The sequence below is a fragment of the Podarcis liolepis genome (genome assembly GCF_965112155.1).
Source record: "Podarcis liolepis genome assembly, chromosome: 14".
NCBI classification, from domain to species: Eukaryota; Metazoa; Chordata; class Lepidosauria; order Squamata; family Lacertidae; genus Podarcis; species Podarcis liolepis.
In genome coordinates this window covers 32,594,058-32,617,500 of record NC_139569.1, presented here as the reverse complement: position 1 = coordinate 32,617,500, position 23,443 = coordinate 32,594,058, and the positions used below count along the sequence as shown (strand labels likewise).

At 40.7% G+C, this 23,443-nt stretch overlaps 3 protein-coding genes across 8 annotated transcripts in view; 2 read left to right on the top strand and 1 right to left on the bottom strand.

Moving 5' to 3' along the window:
• The window catches only part of IGF1R (insulin like growth factor 1 receptor), a 180,889-nt gene extending 174,216 nt beyond the window's left edge, over positions 1–6,673 (top strand). The window contains exon 21 of the mRNA XM_083474988.1: positions 1,088–6,673. Coding sequence (XP_083331114.1) covers positions 1,088–1,454 — 367 coding nt within the window. The 3' untranslated portion in view covers positions 1,455–6,673. The remainder of the gene's footprint in view (positions 1–1,087) is intronic.
• Positions 4,482–23,242, bottom strand: PGPEP1L (pyroglutamyl-peptidase I like). Of its 4 annotated transcripts, XM_083475260.1 has the most exons (7): positions 22,066–22,173; positions 20,703–20,856; positions 16,702–16,754; positions 13,169–13,285; positions 12,169–12,398; positions 11,240–11,439; positions 4,482–10,762 (listed from the first exon to the last, which is right to left on the bottom strand). In XM_083475260.1, exons 2-6 carry the CDS (start codon positions 20,734–20,736, stop codon positions 11,271–11,273), a joined length of 603 nt encoding a protein of 200 aa, XP_083331386.1. In that variant the 5' UTR covers positions 20,737–20,856; positions 22,066–22,173; the 3' UTR covers positions 4,482–10,762; positions 11,240–11,270. The 4 variants fall into 4 exon arrangements, with proteins under 4 accessions (XP_083331386.1, XP_083331388.1, XP_083331387.1 ...); XM_083475262.1 differs by lacking the exons at positions 4,482–10,762; positions 22,066–22,173 and adding an exon at positions 23,228–23,242 and having other exon boundaries at positions 11,159–11,439; positions 20,703–20,852; XM_083475261.1 differs by lacking the exons at positions 4,482–10,762; positions 22,066–22,173 and adding an exon at positions 22,826–22,927 and having other exon boundaries at positions 11,159–11,439.
• The window catches only part of LOC310693280 (protein FAM169B-like), a 66,056-nt gene continuing 65,518 nt past the window's right edge, over positions 22,906–23,443 (top strand). For 2 of the 3 annotated variants that reach the window (XM_083475197.1, XM_083475196.1), the window contains exon 1: positions 22,911–23,038. In XM_083475197.1, the coding sequence (XP_083331323.1) occupies positions 22,978–23,038 (61 nt within the window). In that variant the 5' untranslated portion in view covers positions 22,911–22,977. Of the gene's footprint in view, positions 23,039–23,443 lie in introns of all 3 variants that reach the window. The other variant, XM_083475198.1, reaches the window with a different exon arrangement.

Sequence of the window (23,443 nt, the reverse complement as noted above, 5' to 3'; positions counted from 1 at the left end):
CACAGGGCAGGAAGCCAGCCCAGTGTCCCATGCTCTTGGCTCCAGCTGGTGTGCCAGTCCGTCCGTCTCCCCCCCCCCCCCCGAGACAGAGCCTCGTCAGCTGGGGAGGAACAGCGATGAAGTAACAGAAATGGATCTCGGATATTTTTGTCACACTCTTTCTCCTTGGTTGTGAGGGGGGTGGGGGAAGGTGAGGAGGGGGTGGCAGCTGTTCCTGCAGGCTGCCTGCTTTTCAAGAGGAGGGAAGCTAGGCAAACATAGGGCTTACTTAAAGGGGGATGGGGAGAGAACATTTCACCCCCTTGTCCTGGGCGTCTGCTGGGGGAAGGTAAGGGGGCAGTCCCCCCTCCTCAAATAAACCGTTATCCCAGATTTTCAGCTTTCATATTTTTTAAAAAGTAAGTTTGTGGCATTTGTAGAATGGGGCCAAATGTACAGGCAGTATTCTTACTTTTTTGTGAGAAATTAGCCTGCTTCCCCTGTCATATTGCACGCGCGCGCGCACACACACACACACACACATACCCCGTCCAAAAAAATTATTTGGAACACCCATGATCTATTACCAGGCTAGAATTCCATTTTGTTTTTCTGTTGAAGACATTTTTATGTAGACAGACCTTTGCAGCTGTTTAGTTTTTTTATTAACCAGTCACCTTACTGGTAATCTGTATTTTTGTTTGTACAGACGTACCTTGGTTCTCGAACAAAATCTGCTCTGGAAGTCTGTTCGGCTTCCGAAAACGTTCGAAAAGCAGGGCGCAGCTTCCGATTGGCTGCAGGAGCTTCCTGTGCTCAGTCAGAAGCTGCATCGGACGTTCAGCTTCCAAAGAACGTTCGCAAACCGGAACACTTACTTCCGGGTTTGCGGCGCTCGGGAGCCAAAACGTACGAGTACCAAGGCATTCAACAACCAAGGTACGACTGTATTCTTTTAAATGGTGTTTTCTAGTTTCACCTTGCAAACTGCCCCGATACTTTGCAATGTGGCGGCATAGAGACACATTTATAAATGAATAGATACTCAGCGCTGCAAAACTAGATTGGTGGTTTCACACCCGTGTGTTTTCCTCTCTCCTCTTTCCAGTTTCGAGCTGATGCGCATGTGCTGGCAGTACAATCCCAAGATGAGACCCTCTTTCCTGGAGATCATCGGGAGCATAAAGGACGAACTGGACCCAGCCTTCAAAGAGGTCTCCTTCTTCTACAGCGACGAGAACAAGCCGCCCGACACGGAGGAGCTTGACTTAGAGACAGAGAACATGGAGAGCATTCCTTTGGATCCTTCCTCAACCCTCCAACCTTCTGACAAACACTCAGGACATAAAGCTGAGAACGGCCCCGGCGTGGTGGTCCTGCGGGCCAGCTTTGAGGAGAGGCAGCCGTACGCGCACATGAACGGGGGGCGCAAGAATGAGCGAGCCTTGCCTTTGCCTCAGTCTTCGGCCTGCTGACCTTTCAGAACCAGGTGTTGTTGTTTTTGTCGTTGTCACGAAATTGTGCATCTGCACAAGCATCGGGAGAGGGGCGGGGGAGAGAGAGAGCAAGCAAAGCAAGCAAGAAAAATAACAATATATTCAAAAGCCTACTGTACCTCAGTGGATCTTCAGAACTGTCATAGCTGCACACAGGAGAATCCTCTCTTCGGTTTAAAAGTCGAAATAGCATTTCTCTCTCTCTTTTTTTCTTTTTTTTTTCAATATGCAAGCAGAAGATTGTTTCAAAGCAAAAAACAAAACTCTGAATGTGGGGCACACACACAGCCTTCTAAAACTCTTTGACAGTAACAATAGCAAATGAAAACTTGAGAATCTGATGTGTGCATCCCCCTTTCTTTCCTTCCTTTCTGCTTCATAATGGGAAACATATCTGCGTGAAGTTCAACTGTACGGCACTTTTCTTTTTTTTTTAAAGAATCACATCAAAAGAAAAATGGCAGGCCAGCAGAGGCGCGCGCACACACACACACTCTCTCTCTTCCTCTCTCTCCCTCTCCCTCCCTCCCTCCTTCTCTCTCTCTCTATCTCTCTCTGTTCCCCCTCGCAAGCACCTGCTGAACACTTTAGGTTGTTACAAAAGCAAAGCAGGATTTAACGAGGGGCAGGGGGAAGGACTGGATTTTTAATATTATTCCTTAGTCTTTTTAGGATCACCTTAGAGATAAAAAGAAAGGCCATTATTTGTCCAAGCTTGTAAACTGTTTTCAACGCTGCCAAATTTTGCCAAAAAAACCACAAAACGAACTTTCTTTTAGGGGTGTTTGTTTTTGGGTAGGCATCAAGGGGGCAAAATAATCACATGGTCCCTTAAAATGAAACTCAGACCAATACACTCCAATCATACACTGGCATTATTTAAAAAAAATAAAATCAGACTGTCTAGATTTTTTGTTTTTTTGACTGGACAAAAAGCCTGATTTTTTTTTTAAAATGCAGTTGAGAACCTAAAGGAGAGGGTAGAGGTGAAATAAATTACCTCCCCTTATATGAATTCTGGACAAAACTGGCACTGGTTAGCCAAATCGGGGGGGATGGGGCAGAGATGACTTTTGTGCAAAAATTCAACAGCACTACGAAAAGGAAATAGAAAAAAAGAAGGAATTTCCATGAGTTGTTCCTGCTGTTCCGTGGCAGGCTTGCGGGGAAATACTTAAGAGAAACACACACACAAAATGGAGAAGAATAGCCAATTAAACGGATTCAAGCATCCAACACTTTGTTGACCTTTTTTCTCTCTGTTATTAAGACTTCAAAGGGTCTTGCAGTTCTATGTTAGACCATGGATCATTTGCATACACATTGTCTTTTTGTGTCACTTTTATAACTTTTTTACAGTTCAGATGCTCATCTATATGTCTGTACAGAAAAAAAAGCTGCTATTTTTTTTGTTCTTTATCTTTGTGGATTTAATCTATGAGAAATCTTCAGGTCTACCCCCTTTTTTTCCTCTTGCCAACCCCTCCCTCCCCATTCCCAAAAAAGTTTCTAAATGCTTTGTACTATAATGTGTAACTTCTCTTTTTCGCCTACCCCCCGCTTTCCCAAGACGTGATACCTGAAACATGATTTGCCATCAACTGTTAATGCCTTTTATAAATACGTTTCTGTTTCCTCCCCCCTGTCTTCCTCTCTCTCAAATCTCTCTATTCCTCCACCCCTTTTCTGTTAGTTATTTTAACAGTATCTATAGGCTGTTTGGGTGGGCCTGGGTGGGGGGAGATATATTTCTGGTAGCGTGACTTCTGCATCCTGCCTGGATATGTATCCTCCTCCCCCTTTTTTAACCGTCTCCTCCTTTTCCTCGCCCTTTGCCCGTAATACAGCACCCATGTCTGTTACAGTGCAAGGTATGATGCAAGCTCAGGTCAGAAAAACAAGTTAACTATTTAGTACATTCTTATTCAGTGTTCATATTCATATTGGTGTATTGATAGCCTCGCCCCCATTTTCCTTTTGCCTTTGTTTTGTTTTTGGTTGTCTCTCTCAAACAACCACACGCATAAAAAAAAAGTACATGCATATGTATTTTAAATGTTGGGTGCAACAGCTGTTGAGCTGCCAATACCAGATTTGGGGGTCATTTAAGAAAACAACAGATTGGTTGGTTTTTAACCCTTTCATCCTACGAACAGCACGTCTCTTTTAGTTCTCAGCGCTGGCAACTTTGTACAAGGTCACAAAACCTCTGTGTTTGTTTTTCTTTCTTTTCTTTTTGAAAAAGTAGGCTCTGGTGGCGAAAAACAAGGGTTGTTGATAGTTCCAGCTTGCAGAAAATGGTGGGTGGTTAAAAATGGAGGCAAGCCGCAAGAGGTCTTGAGCGTTTGGGGCTGTTTGTATGTGAGCCAGTGGTTCCCTTGCGGCAGCTATGAATATCCGCATAAGTTCAGACCAAACTCCCCAAACAAAGCGAGGAGTAATTTGTTAGCTGAGTTGCATATGTTCTGTAGAGGAACAGGGAGCCTGCAGTTTGCAAAATCAAGGTGCCTTAACACTCGTTAATTCACCTGTACTTAACTGCATGGAAGTTCTGTATTAGCACTGATCCAACCAAAGTCTGACAGCAAAAAAAGAAGGGTTGTTCTGGGATGGAAATGTTGAAATATTTCATTTTGGGCGGGAGGGGGTGTTTGACTGAGAACAAAGAATTAAAATATAATTGCTAGATGTGACTGGAGATAATGATATGTTTGTAGTGCTTCCCCTCCCCTCATTTGTGTAGCTTCAGTCCCATTATTTTCTTTTTCACCTATCCCATAGTTAGCTATATCCCCCCCTTTATAAAAAAAGAAAAAAAAGAGAAAAAAGGTATTCTATGTAGGATTTTTTTATTTATTTTTGTGCTATCAGTTTAAATCACTGTAGAGACGCCCCATGATAAATTTTAAATACTGAGATAAGGGTTTTTGAGTTATGACAAGGGGACAGTTTTTTTATTTTTTCTTATTTTTTCAAACATTTATCTACCTCACTCTTATTTTTGTGTGTGTGTATATATATATATATAAATATATAAATATACATCTCTCAGCAGCCAACAGTATACTGTTGATATACCGGTAACCTCATTCATTGTACAAACCACATCCTCCAGGTTTTGGAGAGGAGGGGTCACTACCAAATCAAAAAGGTCACCTAAAAAACATTTGTAGCTGCTGTTTTAAAAACACCGTTTATGCTTTCACTTGATGCTGTGTTGAGAGTTGAAAATCATTGTCAGAAGTCATTTGAGCTGAAATCAATAGCTGCTCTTAAAACCTGTTGAAATGAATGGGCGGGGGGGGGGGACCTCAGTGGAATATGCCCATGTCCTCAAAAAGAATGGCATAGTGAAGCACAACGGACCCAGGTCATCCTGGCTGAGAACTAGTGGCTCTCTGGGGTTTAAGAAAATGACAACTGTTAATACATTTATCATGCACCAGTTGTGTACTGAATTTGGATGGTTGCTCTGCTGTGTACGGATAAAGAGTCCAAGCAGATGCATGTCTTTCAGATGCCCCAAACACCTACAGAAAAAGACTGCTGGAGCAAAGTGGTACCTACATGATAATGATGAAGTATGGTAGGTTCCGTTCTTTGGCTAAAACACACAGTGAAATGTGCTGTCCTCAAACCAAGAACCCACTCAATGTACACATTAGGAACTTTGGTGGAGAGGAGTGGGAGCTGCTTCTGTTTAACAGGAGCACTGAGGCATGTTTCATTGAATGTGCTGATCATCTTGAAATCCTTTCCCCACACCTCCAAAACTCTGCTTTAGGTGTGGGTTCTGACCATCCCATCGTCAGATTTGACACAGCTTAATCTTATCAATAAGATTTTTTTTATTCTGCGTACCTGATTCTGGAAGTTGTTCCTGCAGGTATGGCTTGTGGCACCTGATTGTGTTAGCTGACTATTTTTTGAATTATAGAGCCTTTTAGATACATGGCCTGTGGTTACACACTTCAGTTGTCGCCTTGAGAGAGCATGACTATCTAGTTCCTGCGCTTGACCTTGGGATGAGTGGGAGGTGGGAAGGAATCTGGAACGCCAGATGTTCCGGGCTTCCCCTGGCTTAATCTCTTGGTTTTGCCCTTTTCTTCTTGGTGATCCTTTGTGGTGATGGTGGTGGCCTCTGTTCTCTTGCACATATTAAATCTCCACAACCGTGGGGATCCTCACTCAGTCCTTTCAGCTGGCTAAGAGGGTTTTGTTTAAAACTGTCCAAGTTATTATTATTTTTTATTGTATGTAGGTGGTTTTGAAATATTAGGAGAGAACACTAACAATGTAGTGCCCATCTAAAAAACACATTTCAGAAGCATTCAAGTGTAAGGCAGTCATGTGACTAAGCAAGTGGGCCCATGTGATAAGTCAGCCCATCTGGACCAAACCACCTCGACTCTACCATTGCATTCTGCACTCACAACATTTTTAATAATTCCATTTTGGTTTCCACAGTTCTTTGTATTGGGATTTGCGTGCGTGTGTACATGTATGTGTCCCAGATCATATCATATACCTGGCTTTTCCCATACGGTTGTTTATGCATGTCAAACAGAATTAATGTTGGCTTCATATTGGGCATGAGGCTGGGGTTTTCAGCAAGACTCTTGTCTTGCATGGGATCTTGATGGGCTTGAATTAAAGATGTTTGGATTAACGTTGTAAAAAAAAAAATCTACTCATGTTCTTAATAGTAAACACAGAAGATCTTGGTTCCTTCAGTCACCAGATGTGACTTACCAACACAGATTGTCTTCATTGAAGGAAAAAAAGAAAGCTGAACTACCAGGTCCGTTATGTATTTTGATCAGAACATAAGAATAACCTTGATGGATTCAGACCAAGGATCCAACCAGTCTTAGCATCCATTTTTCCACAGTGGCCAGCTAGATGTTTCTAAGCAGTCAACAAGCCAGGTACGAAGGCCGCAGCCCTTCTAGTTTATTCTGGATGCAGATGTTCCATTTAACTTACATGGCCATCAGCCATTGTTATGGCCTCTCGTCCTCCATGGAGCCTCCTTTTTAAATCCATATAAACCAGTGGCTATCCTTGTATCTTGTAGCAGCAAGTTCTGTGTTTTCTTTCATGTGTCCTGAACCTTCTACCATTGGGTGACCCAGAGATCCAGTGTCAACGAGAAGAACTTTCTGTAACCCATTTTCTCTCCCTTGTGCATTTATTTTTTTTAAACTCTATCATCTGCCCCCCCCCTTAATGTTTTATATTCTAAATTTTAAAGTCGCTGAACTTCTTAGTTTCTCCTTTCTGGGAAAATGTTCCAACCCCATGGTCACACCTTTTCCAGCTTGTTGAGATGTAGTGAGCAGAATCATACCCAACATTTCAAGTGACTTTGCACCAATTGATTAGGTTATTTGTAATGTTATTTTCAATAAATTTCCAAACAATCCCTAATTGGTTTATTTCATTGCCACTGCACATTAATAGCCACCACAACCTCCAGTATGTATTCTTGGAAACAATTTGATGGTTCAGATCCCATCAAACATGTATGTGTAAAGTTAGGGATATTTTTTGGTCCATTGTGCATCACACAATTTCATTCCCCATGTTCTTCTTTGGAGCTTTTCATGGTCAGCATGAGTGTTCACTATCCTTAATAAATTAAAAAGCATCAGTCCCAATACAGATCCTGTTGGGACTTTGTTGTTTATATTCCCCCATTGAGAGGTTTCCCCATTATTCTTCGTTTCTGCCTCCTGTTCTTTAATCTTAGTAATCCATAGGAGGAGTTGCCTTTTTATTCCATAACTGCTAAATTGATCCAGGAGTCTCTGATAAAGGATTTTGGCAAAAAAAAAAAAATTAGAAGTCAGAGCAATATAATATCTATTGGATTATCCTGATCTACCTGTTTTTTGAATCTCTCAAAGAATTCTAAAATGTGGGTGAGTCAGGATTTCAATTTGCAGAAGCCAGTTTGCTGCTTATGTTTAATAATTCTGTCTTCTGTACACTATGCCAGTTTTACTGGGATGGATGTTCAGTGAATGGACCTGTCTTTTTCCAGGTCCTCCTGGCTCACTTAAAAAAAATACAATTGTTGGGATTTGACTACTTTCTAATCCTCCAGTATAGAGGCCAGTTTGTATTGAAGCAACATGCAAATTTTTAAGAGCCACAATTTCTCATTTGGAGTTTTCAAAGAACAGCATGTATGCCGTCCAGAAATGGTGACTTGTTAACTTCTGATCTTATAATTAGCCCCAGATTTTCATTTCATGACACCTCCATTTGATGTAGTACCCACCCCCACCCACCCCCCAAAATGTGATTCATATGTGTCTGTCACTGAGTTCTTTTGGTGATGTGCAGGAGGTGGTTTGGTTTCAGAGGAAGGAATTTTGTATCAACACAGAAGTGTTGCATGCTTGGTTACTATTAAATCAGATGTTAACCTTGTTATGAAAAGAACTAGACACCAAAAGCAGAGTATGAGGTGGGGCTAATTTCCAATTAATTTCTCCTCCTTGAGAGAAGAGATGTTACAATTCTTTCACAGTTTAACGCTGATGCTACTGTTGATACAGAAAATAAAAGAAATGCTCAGCCTCAAGACTAGTCACGAGATGGAACTGCTTTTTAGATCTCTGGGAACCTGCTGTGGGTTGTTTACTACAATCCATGGCTGTATGAATGACACTCCTGTTGCTGATATAATGTTCTATGTAGTTCTATTTTTAAAAAAAATTCCATTCCAGTAGTAACGCATTCTTGTTATGCTCTTTTAATTTTGTTTTTTCAATGGTGTACTCCATCACTGGATAACAATGAGTGGATCTATTGGGGCTCCTGCCATAGTTGCATAGCCCAGCAGTGAACTCTATATACTGCGACCCCACTCTTTTAAGCATAATTAAAAGGAAAAAAATGTTGGCACAAACAGAAATAACAAGGGAGCATGTCCATATATATGTGCCGACTCAATGGTTATGTATAGGTTAAACCCTTTTTCCCCCCTGTGGGTGCTGAAGATACAGAACCAATGGGGTTGTATTCTAGAAGTTGCTGGCTATCATCTCAGTTTGGAAGACCAACCGGTTCTGAGTCAAGGCACTTAACATTTCTTTTTAATAGGTTTTTTAAAAGAACTATAAGGAGGTCTATCCAAACTGAAGGCAGAAAATATGCAAGACTCTGTGAGATACAGGTATGGGGCAAAGATACTGATCTACAAAGACACAGTTTGCCCGAAGTTCGGCATAAGTTTACAAAGCATGACAACATCCAACTAATTAATTTGACCTTGCATAATTGAATTCCTGTCTCAGTGTCTTTGCTGTGGAGTCAAGTACACTATGTAGAACTTTATTAAAGGCTATTACTCATGATAACAAGTTTACCCTGATCCAGCTCTCCGTGTGCACATGGAGTTCTGCACACCTGGCTTCCCTGTTCACCTTAATGGAAGGCAGCTCCGCTGAAGTAAATGGGGAACTAGAGCAATTGGAGGGATTGCTGGACTGGGCCACCTGACCATAAATAAGTGTTGCACAAGTTCCAGATGGCTTTCATTAGATGTGCATGTGGAATGGGTGTGTACTTGTGTGTGGTTGTCATCTTTTACTTTTGTATCCTTTCTGTTGACTAGCAATCCATTAGCATTTTCAATAGGGCTCTTAAGTCCAGTAGATTACGGGTAGTCAGTTGACAAAGCTCTGGTTTACAAAACAAAACCCTTATTACATATTTCATTGCATTTTATAAGTACATAGAATGATTTTTATAGAAATGTTTGTAGTTTATAAATGCCTAAAATAATTTAAGGGCACTTTTCAGTGTGTGTGGATGTATGTCTAAGGTTTTCTTTTCCTTTCCTTTCCTTTTTAGGATACTGGTTTTACTAGTTAGCTTTACAATATGCCAAAAAAGGATCCTGTACCAACTCTTAAATCATGGTTCATTTGTTGCCCCAAATACACAGTAAACCCAGAATATGTTCTGTATCTTCAGTCACCTGGTCTTCCAGAGCCCTCTGGATGGGTGGGATCATCTTCAACTGGTCATTTCACTTATACTGTATGGGTGCAGGTTGGGATAAAACCTCATTGGTTAAGGAAACAGAACCATTGTTGCTGCTACGCAGTCTTTAGCTACAATCCTCAGTACGCTTCTTTGGAAGTAAATTACACTGAAATCCAGGGTAAATGCATCTCCAAGTAAACGTGTTTGGGATTGGAATTATTGTTTGCATTATTTAAGTACCTGCTTTATTGTTGCCTAGGTTGATTGAAGGATTTGACTGCATAGTATGATATCGTGGTGAAAAGCCACTTTCAATACTTATCACTGAAAGAAAGACAACTTACGTTTACAGATTCCTTATCACTTCTATTCAAAGAAAAGGTGGCTTCATATGCAGCCTGTACAATTTATGTAGATATTTAGCAACATTAAATCTTTGTTTTAAATGACCATCAAAGGTCCCTATTTATTATTCTAATTATTTAAACAAGAATACCGAAGATCCAATTTCTGTACCCAAATTAAAACAGCTCCTTCTCCTCTTTACCCGAAGGGTTCTGGGTAGTTCTGTTGCCTTTTTAAATATTTTTTTTTCTGTTTTCTAAACCAGTGAGGTTTGAGAAGAAAGGACTGGCCAGAGTTGTTCTACCTCTGGAACAAAAAAGTTGGAAAAAAACACAGAAACTAGAAAGTGCTATGGAACTGAATGCATTTGCAAACAACATTTTCCAAGTTACCTTGTTTAAAATATAAAGTTTTTTTAAAAAATTAAAAAATAAAATAAAACAGTAATAACATGGCCAATTTATTACATAAAGACTTGCTATGTATAAATTATTCCTAAAGAAATTCCTGTGTTTATATTAAAATGAATCAGTAGATGATGAAAAAAATTCAAAATGTTTTTGTATATTCTGTTGTAAGAATTTATTCCTGTTGCGATATATTCTGGATTCTTTACATTATGAAAAAAAGAACCTTTTGTCTATTTTGAATGGCTGAAGCTAAGGCTCCTTTAGTTTCTCTTACTCTGCTTTTTTTCTAGTAGTTACAGTACTACATAATTAAGTTAAATAAAAAGAATTCTGTATGCATTTTTGCGTACTGTGTATTGCCTTTTATTCAGAATACAAGATACTTTTTTAAAAAAGTGCAGCCTCTTCTAACAAGATGTGCTCTAAATGATGATGATGAATTTCTATTAAAGCTACTTTGTTTCTTCGGGAGGGGAGCGTGGTCCACCCTTTGGATAATTCTTCTTAACAAAAGTATCTGCAGTAACGCAACTTTTAAAATTCAAGATTTTCCTCATCAGAACCAGAATTACAGAAAGATTTATTTATTTGCAAGGGGGGTGGGGATTCAGTGTTACTTTATGTTTCTATGGTTTTCCAGAGCCACTTAACATGTGCATGGTGTCTTGTTCCATACAGTTACGGGTGGAATGGAAAGCCAGCTCCTACCAGCCCAAGCCAGCTTGGCCAATGGTGAGGGGTGATGGGAGTTGTAGTCCCAACAACATCTGGAGGGCCATAGGTTCCACATCCCTGCATTATGGTCATAAAGTACTCCAATGTACACATGCAGCTCCTGTGTCCCAAAGTGTTTTTCCATTTCATCCCTGAGTGTAAGCAGTGTGTGCATTGAATCATGAAGGCATAAGTTTGCACACACAGAGAACATTGGATTGCATTGGTTATTTTTTTATTAGGTATGACTGATGGTATTGAATTTTTCATAAAGTCAGATGAAAATGAACATACCTTGTAACTTATGTGTGTAGGGTTTTTGGTTTTACATTATCCCGTGTTTACATTGCTTTAAGATCTCTAAGATAACAGTCTGCAGGGCTTTTCCAAGAAGTTCTTCTGTCACCCGTTGGGATAGAGGAGGTACATGGATAAACGCTGCTCTTCCATTACCATAGTAAAGAGAGGTATAATAGATGTAATCACAAACGTACCTGCAGCATGGAGGAAAGGTATACTTAAAATTGCACAATATGTATGCTTAATTATATACTTTTAACAGTTAACTCCATCTTGGTATTGAGGACTAGCTTTCAGACAACACATCAGAAAAGGTAAGGTTGCGAACTGCTTAAAAGCAACTCAGTACAGCAAACAATTTCAAGAATATATGCACAGCTGTGCTTTATCTAGCACCAGAAAATTTGCATTATAAAAATAGTATTATAATTACAGTAACCCAAATTCAGTGATGTGTTAAGGCACAGAAGTGCCAAATCGCATCCAGTAAAAGATTCCCTACCTCGTGGATGGAGAACCTTTGGCCCTCCAGATGTTGCTGGACTGAGATCCTGGCCACTGGCCATTCTTGCTGGGGATAATGGGAAGTCCAGTAATATCTGGAGGGCCACACGTTACCTACCCCTGTGCATTTAGGTTTGCTCCCAACTTTGAGACTAATGGAGAAGCTTCAATAAGCAGGTTCTCTGCATGCATGGACCAAGGTGCTAACTTGAGAAAAAGCTGCATCAGATCCACCTTGTGGTTAACTTGGGGTCCTAAGAGTTTAGATCATGTTCCATTAAGTATTGGCCAGTATACACAGAAGATACTGTTTTCTCAGATCTTTCCAAATTTTGATGTGTTTGACTTTTGGGAATATTTCCTAGTTGAATCATGTCTCCCACAACTGACATGGTTTCTCAATACAGCAAGTAATTTACCTTCCTGCATCTCTGGAAAAAATTACATCCATCCCTTCCACCTGAACGTTTTTCCAGACACTCTTCAAATTAATTGTAGAATCTATTCTTTCTGGGCCTTCTAAGACACAACAACCTTTTTCTGGACAAAATCCACAAGCATCCTTTTCTTTATAGCCTTTGTTCTTCCCACACTGCTCCAGAATGATGATTGCTTTAGAAGTAGAAACCAGGCCAATATGAATCATAACCTGTAGGTTGCCCCACAAGAGAGAAGATAGGAAATAAGTTCTGATATACAGTATATAATGAATCTGTGCCCTGGCCTTGTGTGAAATTCAGACTTGCTATAGAGAACCTTGTCCCTGGAAATAAATTTCCACTGTGCTGGGGAGAAAGTCGTGGGTTTTTTGGTCTACTGTATTTATTTATTCATTCAAACTATTTGTATGTTACTTTTTAGGGCTAGTCCCTCACAACGTAGCATGCATGATATCAGATGCATTAAGGACATCAGATAGATATACAATTACTATGAGAAAAACAAGTAATTAACACTCCTGAAGGGCAGCAGTGAAGAAAAAGTTTTTCTGAGCCCTGTTGCTGAAAAGATGAGATGTAAATTAATCAGAAGGAAGTTGAGTAAAAGGGATTGGGGGGTGGCTACCGGCAAGAAGGCAGAACACTGCATGTCTGCTAAAGGGGGTGCAGGTATATGGGTGAAAATGGTCCTGAAGGCAGGAATGGAGAGCCTGTGGCCCTCCAGTTGTTGAACTATAACTCCCATAACTTCTTCCTGTTGGCCATGCTGGCTGGGACTGATGTGAGTTAAGAGTCCAATGCCATCTGAAGAGTCCCTGCTGTAAGATAACCTGGTCCCAATATGTTTAGGGCTTTAAAGATTAATCCCAGCAGTTTGTCTATATATATATATAAAAGAATCTTCTGAAGATTACACAAAATACTTTGAGAATCTAAAGCTTAATTTTAAATCGAGTCCTCTAGTAATATTTTCACTTACTTGGGGCTGAAGGGTTGCCCATGCCTGACAGACAATCTCTCTTGCTTTTTTGTAAGCCACTGGCAGTTCCATGATGTGTAGGTCTACATCACTTCCAAGACCAATTATGGCCAGTTCCTGTGTTGGGGTGAACAACTTAGGTTGTGTTAAAATATTTGATGTTTCAGAGGAAGCTGTACAGCTAAACTTCGTGGCCCAACTTCTCCTAAACCCCATTTCTTAGATATGGCTGATCAGCATGCAGAAGAAGGAGATCGCCTAAGCAACCATGAACTCATCATCCTTCCTTTTTTAAACGTATAAGAGCCTTGTCTGATAGAGCAGAGCTGTTCTCAACTTTTGAAGGGTAGACATAACCATGTTTGTATAAGTTACCAATGCAATGTTTAGGAATTCCAAATGCATAACAGAGAAAATAACCGCTCACCTGGGACTGCGGGTGAGCAGCCATTGTCGCATGGCATGGCTGCAGTGGGTCCAGGGAGGCCGCCATCTTCTGGCACAGCCAGGGGAGGAAACAGCTGGCACTGCCAACCTCCGGCCGTATCAGGCCCTTGGATATGGACATACAGTGTACACTCAGCCAATCAGAGCCAGGGGCTTGGGGGCTGTGAGCAGCCCACCCCCAGCCTATTTAAGGGGGTGGCTAGGTGTTGGCCAAACGTATGGTCCTCCAGGTGGTCTTGGAGGGTCATTGCTGGGTGGGACTGATGGGAGTTGGATTCCAAAAACTTATGGAGGGCCACAGGCTCCCCAACCTTGCCCTATGGGGAAGCTGCTGCCATGTCATCTTCCATGTTTCCACAATCTGCCTTTCCTGTGTACTAGCTACTAAAACTCTTGTCCAAGCTCTGTTGGCCCTGGCCCCCCAACTACTTGCTGTTTTGATGATTAAATGTGTGTCTCATAACGCACGCCCCAGGGACCTGTCCTTGTTTGGAAGAATCTCTACATCTTCCTTTTCAAGTTGGAAGGTCCCAGTGTTTCATTTATTGCACCAAATCCAAGGTGGCACAGAAGGAGCCGCAGACTTAAGATTGCCCTGGTACTGGTGTGTGAATGGGGCAAGCTTGTTCTTGAAGGTTGGCTTCCTGAGTAAACTGTTACAATTTCCTTGTCAGCGGAAACATTGATTAGCTGTGCTCAATAAACTGTTTGACATAAACAAGCAAACAATTCTTGCAGGCGAAGTAAACACATTAGGAGAACACAGCCAGCTGTGTTTTTCCTGTGGCACGAATGGTCTTGGAGAGGCTCTTGCATCATCTTGCATAAGAATGCAGCATTGTTTGCCTGTTTTTCCAAAAGTAGATCCATGCCAGCTTACAATTAGCATTTTATTTTCTCACACACATTTGAATTTCTCTGTGTTTAATGAGACACTCTTCTGTGACTGCTTAGGCCAGGGTCAGATGGCCGCATGTAACCTCCACCCCACCCCCCTTTTCCATGCAAGAAACCGAGGCCAAAGAATAGATTGGAAAGCTACTACAGTGGTACCTCGGGTTAAGTACTTAATTTGTTTCAGAGGTCCATCTTAACCTGAAACTGTTCTTAACCTGAAGCACCACTTTAGCTAATGGGGCCTCCTGCTGCCACCGGGCCACGATTTCTGTTCTCATCCTGAAGCAACGTTCTTAACCTGAAGCACTATTTCTGGGTTAGCGGAGTCTGTAACCTGAAGCATATGTAACCTGAGGTACCACTGTACTACTGTTTGCTGTCCATGGTAAGGAAGAAGAAAGGTTATTTGATCAAAAGCTAAGGACAGAAAAGAATTTGTAAACTAGAAACAACTTTGATGCTTCTACAGCAGGGGTCAGCAAACTTTTTCAGCAGGGGGCCAGTCCACTGTCCCTCAGACCTTGTGGAGGGCAGGACTATGGTTTTTTTTGGGGGGGGGGGATGAACGAATTCCTATGCCCCACAAATAACCCAGAGATGCATTTTAAATAAAAGCACAAATTCTACTCATGTAAAAACACGCTGATTCCTGGACCATCCGCGAGCCTTAGTTTGCCTACCCATGTTCTACAGGGTTTTCCCATCTCCAAAACATACAGAACATAGCTCTTTTAGCAGGCATAGAAATCTCGTTTGCTTGGGACAAATATGGATGCCATCAATATAAAGAGAGAAGAGGTTAGGGCTGGTGTGTATGTAAAAAAATTATTATTTGTGGAATCTGAACCTATCTAATTGTTTTTCAAGCCTGAATAAATCACTGGCTTAGTCCTCAACAAGGACCAGCATCTTCAGCTACACTCAAAAGTAATTTTTGCAACCAAAGAGGAAAGAGACTTTAATGTGTCTTCTGCTGCAGGGCTTTGGCATGTTTAATGATATACTGCTTTCACTTATGTCATTTTTCAGCACTGCAAGAAACCAAAAATAGTCTTCAAATAAACCTCCCATGCTCTGTTTCATTAGTTTATTTTGGCTTTAGACTGCACTAATTTGCAAATAAATGGTACTTAATTTTCCTCCAAGATAGTATACCGTATTCTATAATAGGGGCCAAACACTACCAGAAAACAATGTGTGGAGCTATTAAGTGATTATTCTTGTGGTTTCAGGCACATAGCAAGCTAGGGCTGGGAGAAATAATAATATTTAATTTATTATATTTCTTACCCACCCTTCACACCAAGGTCCCAAAGTACATTACAACAATTTAAAACACAATATTAAAATCGGTTAGAAGAAATTATAATCAAGAGAATATAATCCAAAAATAAATATCTCACGTGTCAAAAGCCAGGTTAAATAGAAGTGTCTTCAACATATGACAAATAACCACATAATGAAGGTGCTAGGCTTTCTCTATGGGGAGGAAGTGCCACAGCTTATGGGCTGCTACAAAGAATGCACCATTCTTGGTTGTCACCTGGAAGTACCAAGAGGGTCCTCTCTGCTGATCTTAACCCCCAAGAGCATCTGTAGGGAAGGAGGCAGTCTTTCAGATATTTGAATCCTAAGTAGTTTTAGATCTCCTGGATTGCTTTATCTCCAATTTAGTAAGGAGGTTCTGGTTCAGTGATTTGGGTTATCTACTGCTTCAAAATTTCACTGGGCGTACAATAAATTTCCTATCCAGAGCACAAAGTACTTGTATTATTTTCCCCATCTCTTTTCAAGTAGATAATTTCTGAGAAACAAAACTTGTGTGAAATTTGGTCTGTGAGTGGAAGGAAATAATGATTCCAATTATCAAGAGCTTGCACTACATCTTAAACATACTTAAGTCTTTGATAACTAGTCCTATAACTCCATGATGTACCTGAAACCTCAAAGTAAATAATTTATTGTGCTTTAACAGAACTCTGAACTGCTTATGTAATGATTTATTAATACTATAATTTCCCCACTTAAAATTTCGTGCCTTTAAAATTTCATCAGTTTTTGCTTATGTTTTGATTACAAAGAAATAATTCCAGGTAGTGAAAAATACCCTACTTTTGAACACAAGAAAAACACAAAGCTACACCTGAATATTGTTCCTTTTTGTACTTCAACATAAAGGGCATTCTTACCTTTGCTGCTTCCCAGCTAGAGTTAACAAGATGCTGTCGAAAAGGACCAAAGCCTGAAAGCAAATAAGTATAATTAAAACCTTAAAATTCGTAAGTTCCTGATCTTGTCACAATTAGTTCCCTTGGCTAACTTCTGCTGTGAGTTGTTTATTGAATGGTTCTTGAGATTTTTACAGTAAAATGTTCCCTTATCTCAGCTTCTCAATGACAAACAGATTAGTCTCTATTTCCTATTGTCCCCACAGACACCCTCACTTCAGGTTACAGGCATGTGTTCAAGTTCTGTGTCACACAAATTTAACTATTTACAATTAACACATAGCTGAATCACTAATTATTATTATTTATTTATTTGCTATTTTTTCCTGGTAATATTCCTGTAATATTTTTCATAGCAAATTAAAAGAATACAGTTAATAATTCTGCTCTGAACAAGACTTTGAATCTGAAAGCATGTTTTAGTTGCTGTATTTTAATAGTTGCTGTGTTTTATTGTTAGATTTTATGTTGTAAGCCACCCCAGGAGCATGAATTCATGAAGAGCTGGAACGGATGGATGAATAAAGAGATACAGAGGTGTAAGTAGTGTAAGGGGAAGAGATCTATCCTCTCCTCCACAATCCACATAGATGTGTAAGAAATGTGAAATTTATCCTTTTAATGCAGACTCTTTGTTCATGAACTGCAAAGATCTAAAAGGCATTTCACCCATTGATCCACATTAGGAGACCTGCCCACTTTACATTTATGCAGGATAGTACATTTAGCTATGGGCTTAATTTTGTACTGAACTAGTGGAAGGATTCTGCCCCTTCTACTCCAGGAATACAGAACCTGTGCTCCTTCAGATGTTGAAGGACAACAACTCCCAGATTCCTGGCTGCTGACCATTCAGAGTAAGCCTGATGGGAGTTAAAAATCCAGCAATATCTGAAGGGCCACAGGTTCCCCTTCCCTTGCCCAATAAAATAAGAGTTGCAACAGAATCATAGAACCATTATCAATTATGCAGCAGCTTTGAAATAATGCTAGTTTTAATGCAAGTTCTTATAAAAACTACAGTTCACAAGTAACATCTTAAAATGCATTCTGGCTCTATCAGGGAAGAAATCTAAGATGTTGTCTCTTCAGGTATGATACATAAATCCATCATCTAAAGACAAAGTGTGCTTCTTGCTTCAGAACTATAGGGCTCCTTAAAAACTCAAATGCAAATTTTGTCCAATTTTGTTCCAGTTTTGAGATTCTTTTTAAGCTAACAAGCTGACAATTTTTCGTGCCTTCCTACATTACACACATTATCTTCTGCCCAAGAGTTCTTGCCGTAGAGAGGGAATATCAGTATATCTTTCTATACATAAAAACATATTGGTGCCCCACCCCTTATATTCAGTAACGCAGGATAGTATGGTTGAAGTTATCATATTCCGGTTCTCAACAGCTCTGTGATTTAAGTTAGGCAAAAAACGAGAAAAGGGCCAAACATGGCCTAGTGAGTTTTAGGATTGATCAGGAATTTGAACTTGGGACATCAAGTACAATATTTTACCAGGTATAACACACAGGGAACAGATGAAATGTTTGAGAGGAAAAACAGAGATATGGTTCTGTATCTGCTTCACTGCTTTTTCAGTAAAAGAAATGGGGCAGCTCACCAGAGTTGGACAACATCAAGTTATGAGCTAGCTGAGTGAAATGTGCAGCCTGCAACTGTGGCTATAAGAAACCTCTGCCGAGGGTTTAGCTGTTCTATTAAAAGAAGTGACTTCATTATGAGCTCTTCAAATATTGGAGTGTCGAAACCAACACAGGGATCATATTGACTGAATAATATTGGCTACTAAAACCAGAAACGGTGCCAACATTTTTGTATCAAGCAGGTGACAAAGTGACTGAGGCATTTAGTGATGACACTGCAGTACCTCTAATCTGCACCTGCACATTTAACAGAAAGATATGGGACATAAAACATAACGCCGCAGTGTTTAGGGTTTTAGCCAGCCAGCAGTGCCATTCCATGCCCAATGAGCAATCTGATTGAGCTGTTTGCCCTCCTTCCTTTTAGGTTTCCTTGGGGGGGGGGGCATTTCCATATGCAGACCTTGGGGCTCTTCAGACCTGCTGATACCAGCCCCTTCTGCATGGGTGCTGCTGTTTTGGATTTTAATTTGTTGCTGGTTATTGTAGTTAAGGAAAAGGAGAAGAAGAAGGTGATCTCAAAGAGCAAAGGTAGTTGTCTTGGCCTATAAGAAAGATCCCAAAGTCCATATTGGACTTTTCCGGTTCATAAAATAGAGTGCAAGCTTTCCCCAGTGTCTTCCATCTTAAAACTTACCAGAATCAAACATGAATGGCTTAAAAAAAAAACAGCAGCCTTTTCTTTTCATGCAAGTTAAGGCTATTGATGACTACTAGCCATGATGGAGTCCTACCTCTACCTTCAGAGGGTGTGTGTATCTGAATACAGTGGTACCTTGGTTGTTGAACAAATCGGCTCCCAAATGCTGCAAACCCGGAAGTAAGTACTCCGGTTTGCGAACGTTTTTCGGAAGCCGAATGTCCGACGTGGCTTCCACTTGAGTGCAGGAAGCGCCTGCATCCAATCAGAAGCTGCGCCTTGGTTTTTGAACGGTTTCGGGAGTTGAACAGACTGCCGGAACGGATTAAGTTTGAGAACGAAGGTACCACTGTACTAGTTGCTAGGAATCACAACTGGGAAGAGAGTTGTTGCATTCCATGCCCTGCTTTGCAGGCTTCCATAGGTATAAATCTGGCTACTGTGGTAGCAGGATGCTAGACTCGATGGGCCTTTGGCCTGATCCAGCAGCGCACTTCTTATGTTCTTATATTCTCTTCCCTATATGTTTTTTAAACATCTAGTCTGATGTTTGCATATGATTTTATGACATTTCGGGTGGCCAAATCTATTGCCTTCATATGGACATTAAAAATGGATCCGTATGATTTCGTTCAGATTACGGCAACACAGGGGGTTGGACTAGATAACCCTTGGGATCCCTTCCAACTCCACAGTTCCACGATTCTACAGAAAGCTTAAGTGGTTTCGTCATTCCCACTTCCTCATCCAAGTCACCTAAAACTATGGAGCGTCTGAAATGTTTCTGCCTAGGTTGCCTGGGAGCTATATTAACAAACACAAAAATAATCTTAAATTGTGTGCTAATTGAAAATGGCTAGATTCAGATTCTCTTTGATGCCACTTCATTCTCAGTGCTGTGTCCTCAGATGGCCTACAGTGGAAAACTATCCAGCAACTCACATGTCAAGCCTATACGTAATGATTGCCTTTAGAGCAGCTAGTGGCGTAACAGTGAGCAAGAGTGTGCAGTGGCATTCCAGGAGAGTTTCAACCTTTTAAAGCTCAGTCTCTCTCTCTTAACTGATTGCATCTTCACTGGTGATTCAGCATTAACTATAACTGAAAAGAAAATATCCAAAATTGGCTCCAGGGACTTGGATGTTCCGGAATGCTATTTCAACACACTGTTTATATATTATAGTGTTGGGGTAATAAAACAGTGTGTGTTATTTCCTCTGATTTTTATCTCCTTGTTTTGAAACTGAGAAGTTGAAATTTGACATGTGTTGGCTCTAATTTTGGACCTTGATGTGGAACTGGGAAGCAGTCTTGCTCTATAGCTCTTTTTAGGCAACACTTTTCTAGTTTTACCCTAGAGGCTAAATAGCCCGCACAGGAAAAGATATCAACAGATATTTTCGGAAGTGACAGGAATAACGAACGGCAAGCTTTCTTGGATAAAGGATAGCATGCATTTTCTTTTACCCCACTGACATACCATCTGATCTTTTTTAGCAAGTTGCAGCAGTGAGCTATTTTCCATTTGGAAATGTTGGTATGTCCAGTTGCTAGTTGTTTGTGTGTCTGTGTGTGCCTTTGGAGTTGTTTATGACAAAGAGCAGACCAGTGTATGCACATTCCATGCATGGCTAAAAGAGGACTAAAAAAAATTGAGCCTTACCCGTGACAACCACTGTGTCAGAATTGATGTCCATTTAATTTAAATCCTTTACGTTCCGGACACCAATAACCAGCTCACTCTTCACTGGTATCATGCTTGATCACAGCTGACCTTATTATATTCTTTTACCATCTGTTCCAAAATGTCCATCTTCCTATTGGTCAGTGGAAAAACACTTCACCAAACTGGGACTGTTCTGGTTTCACATGATGTGGGATAATTTTAATTACACAAGCCCTGGAATATTGATGGTTACAAAGATCCTTATGCTTTCTCCCCTTTCAACTATGCAGAATGACTTAACTACATAATCTTAGCTATTGATTTCAAATCTAACCTGATTAGAAATAATCCAATCACTTTTATTTTTGTATGTCTCTGTTGCATAGTGATGCTGAATTAATAAAATAAGTCTACCTATTACTTATAAATTTGGGCTTTTATAGTCTACTATAAAAGCCAGTGCTCTGTAGAAGCAATTTTAGTTATCTTTTATTTATTTATGTCTATATATCTTGCTTTTCTAGGCAAATAGTCTCGACAAAATGGCTTACAATATAAACAGCCTCTCTGAGGCTCTTTCATGCCCCTCTTCTTTGGAGAGCAGGGTGGCATACTGTCATCATAAAATAACACTAAAATAATTTAAATCACAGTTAAAAACCACAAAGACACATAAAAATACAGTATAAAAACCATTTTCCATTTTAAACTGAAGCATCTATAACTACTATAGGATTAGAACCAATGGTTGCGAATCCAATGAAGCTGATTTTGGCTAAACATTAGCCTCGTCCTTTTTAAATGGGTCTCGTTGCATCTGGCTTAATTTGAAACCATAGTATCCCACCTCCAGCCATTCCCATAATGCATCTGGTTGTATGTGGGTTATGGTATTGCTAATCACTCCTATTTGGTGTATAGGGGACTAGAAACTATTGTACAAAGTGCATGCTAATTTTATTTTAAGAGCATAAGAAGAGCCCTGCTGTATCAGCCCATCTAGTTCAGCATCCTTTTCTTACAGTGGCCAACCAGATGTTGATGGGATGCCCACAATCAATACCTGAGTGCAGTACCTAGCAACTCTCACTGAGAAGCCTTACTGCCTCTGACATTGGAGGTAGAGCATAAACAATGTGGTTAGTAGCTATGGATGATAGCCTCATTCTCCATGAATTTGTCTAATCCGTTTTTAAAGCCACCAAAGTTTAAAGCCATAAATTTTTTTCCCAAGAAGGCTAAAATATGAACAGTTGGAGTGCATGCTAGTGCGGTTCCTACATTGCTGTGGACACTGCAGCTATTAAATCATACATTTATATGAGCTTGGACCACTACAATGTGTTGCATGTGCAACTACCTTTGAAAACGTTCCAGAAACTGCAGTTCGTTTGGGATATGGCTTTGAGACTGCTAGATGGGACCAGGTGATATTTTTTTTTTTTTTGCCATCTTCACTAGATCCCAGTTCATTTCTAAGCTCCACTCAAGGTGCTGGTTTTGATTTTTTAAAGCCCTTGGAAGCAGGGCACAAGAAATACTATCTTCTTCTACATATGAACCTTGAGATCTTGGGGTCCAAATATCCTCCTCTGAGGGAACTGTAGGACCCTTTTCAGGGGTGGCACCCTAGTTGAAGGATGTCTTCCCCAGAAAGTCTTGCCTAGGACCTACTTTGCTGTCGTTTCAGGCTGATTTTAAATATCTTCCCATTATTATATTTCCCCACGATTTTAAATCTGTTTTAGCTGTAAGCTTTTACTCTGTGGTTTGTGTTTTTTTGCCACAATACTGTATAAGGATACCCCCCCCCCCAAAAAAAACCCTCCCTCCTAGTTTTGTCTCACTGGAGGCTATTTTGTAGAGAATACATGCAAACCTGTATGTATCTGTCACGTGTATTTATTTTTAAGTGGGTTTTTTTGGGGGGGGTCTTGAATTAAAAGTCAAATACGAATAGATTTATTTGGCAGGAGGACATTTTGTGGGGAATATACACGGCTTCCCATCCAAGAGCCGGTAAATTTGTCGCAATTGTTTTTTGAGAGGATTTGTGGAGAATAGCAATTGCTTCACGGGAGGCTATTTCCCCCGCTTCCCGCCGAAAACGCTAAGGCAACCTATATACACTCCGTGAGCTGACTGAGATTTCGACAATCGAAGTGGGTGTGAACGGCAGAAGCCATGAGGCAGAGAGGCAGGCGATGGGCGGCTCTGAGGGCCGGCGGAGGAGGAGCAGCAGGGAGGCTTTAGAGCCGCCCCGGAGGAAGTGATGATGGCGGCTGCGGTGGCCCCTCAGAAGCGGGCGGGAAGCGCCGCCTCAGCCCGTGCGGGTAAGAGGGACTGCGAAGCTCTGGCTCTCGCTTCTCTCGGGGCTTCATTCTCACACGGCTTTCAGCTTCGGGAAAGGGTGTTTTTGTTTTCCTGCTTTGATTTTTTGAGAGTTGTGTGTGTGTGTTTCGTTGTGTGCATATTTTAATCCGATTACGGCAACAAGGGCAGCGACTAAAAGCACAGCGCACTTCCCTCTCCTTTCGCGCTTGAGAAATCAAGACCGCAGCTGCGTACCAAACCGTAGGTTGAAAACACACCATCCCTCCGCAAAGAACCATGGGGACTGTAGTTTACCCACACCGGGAAGCTACAGTCCTTAGCGCCCTTAACAAACTACAATTCCCAGGGTTCTCTGCGTGAAAATATATGTTTTTGTTTCACGCACAGAAATCCTGCCTCCTTCC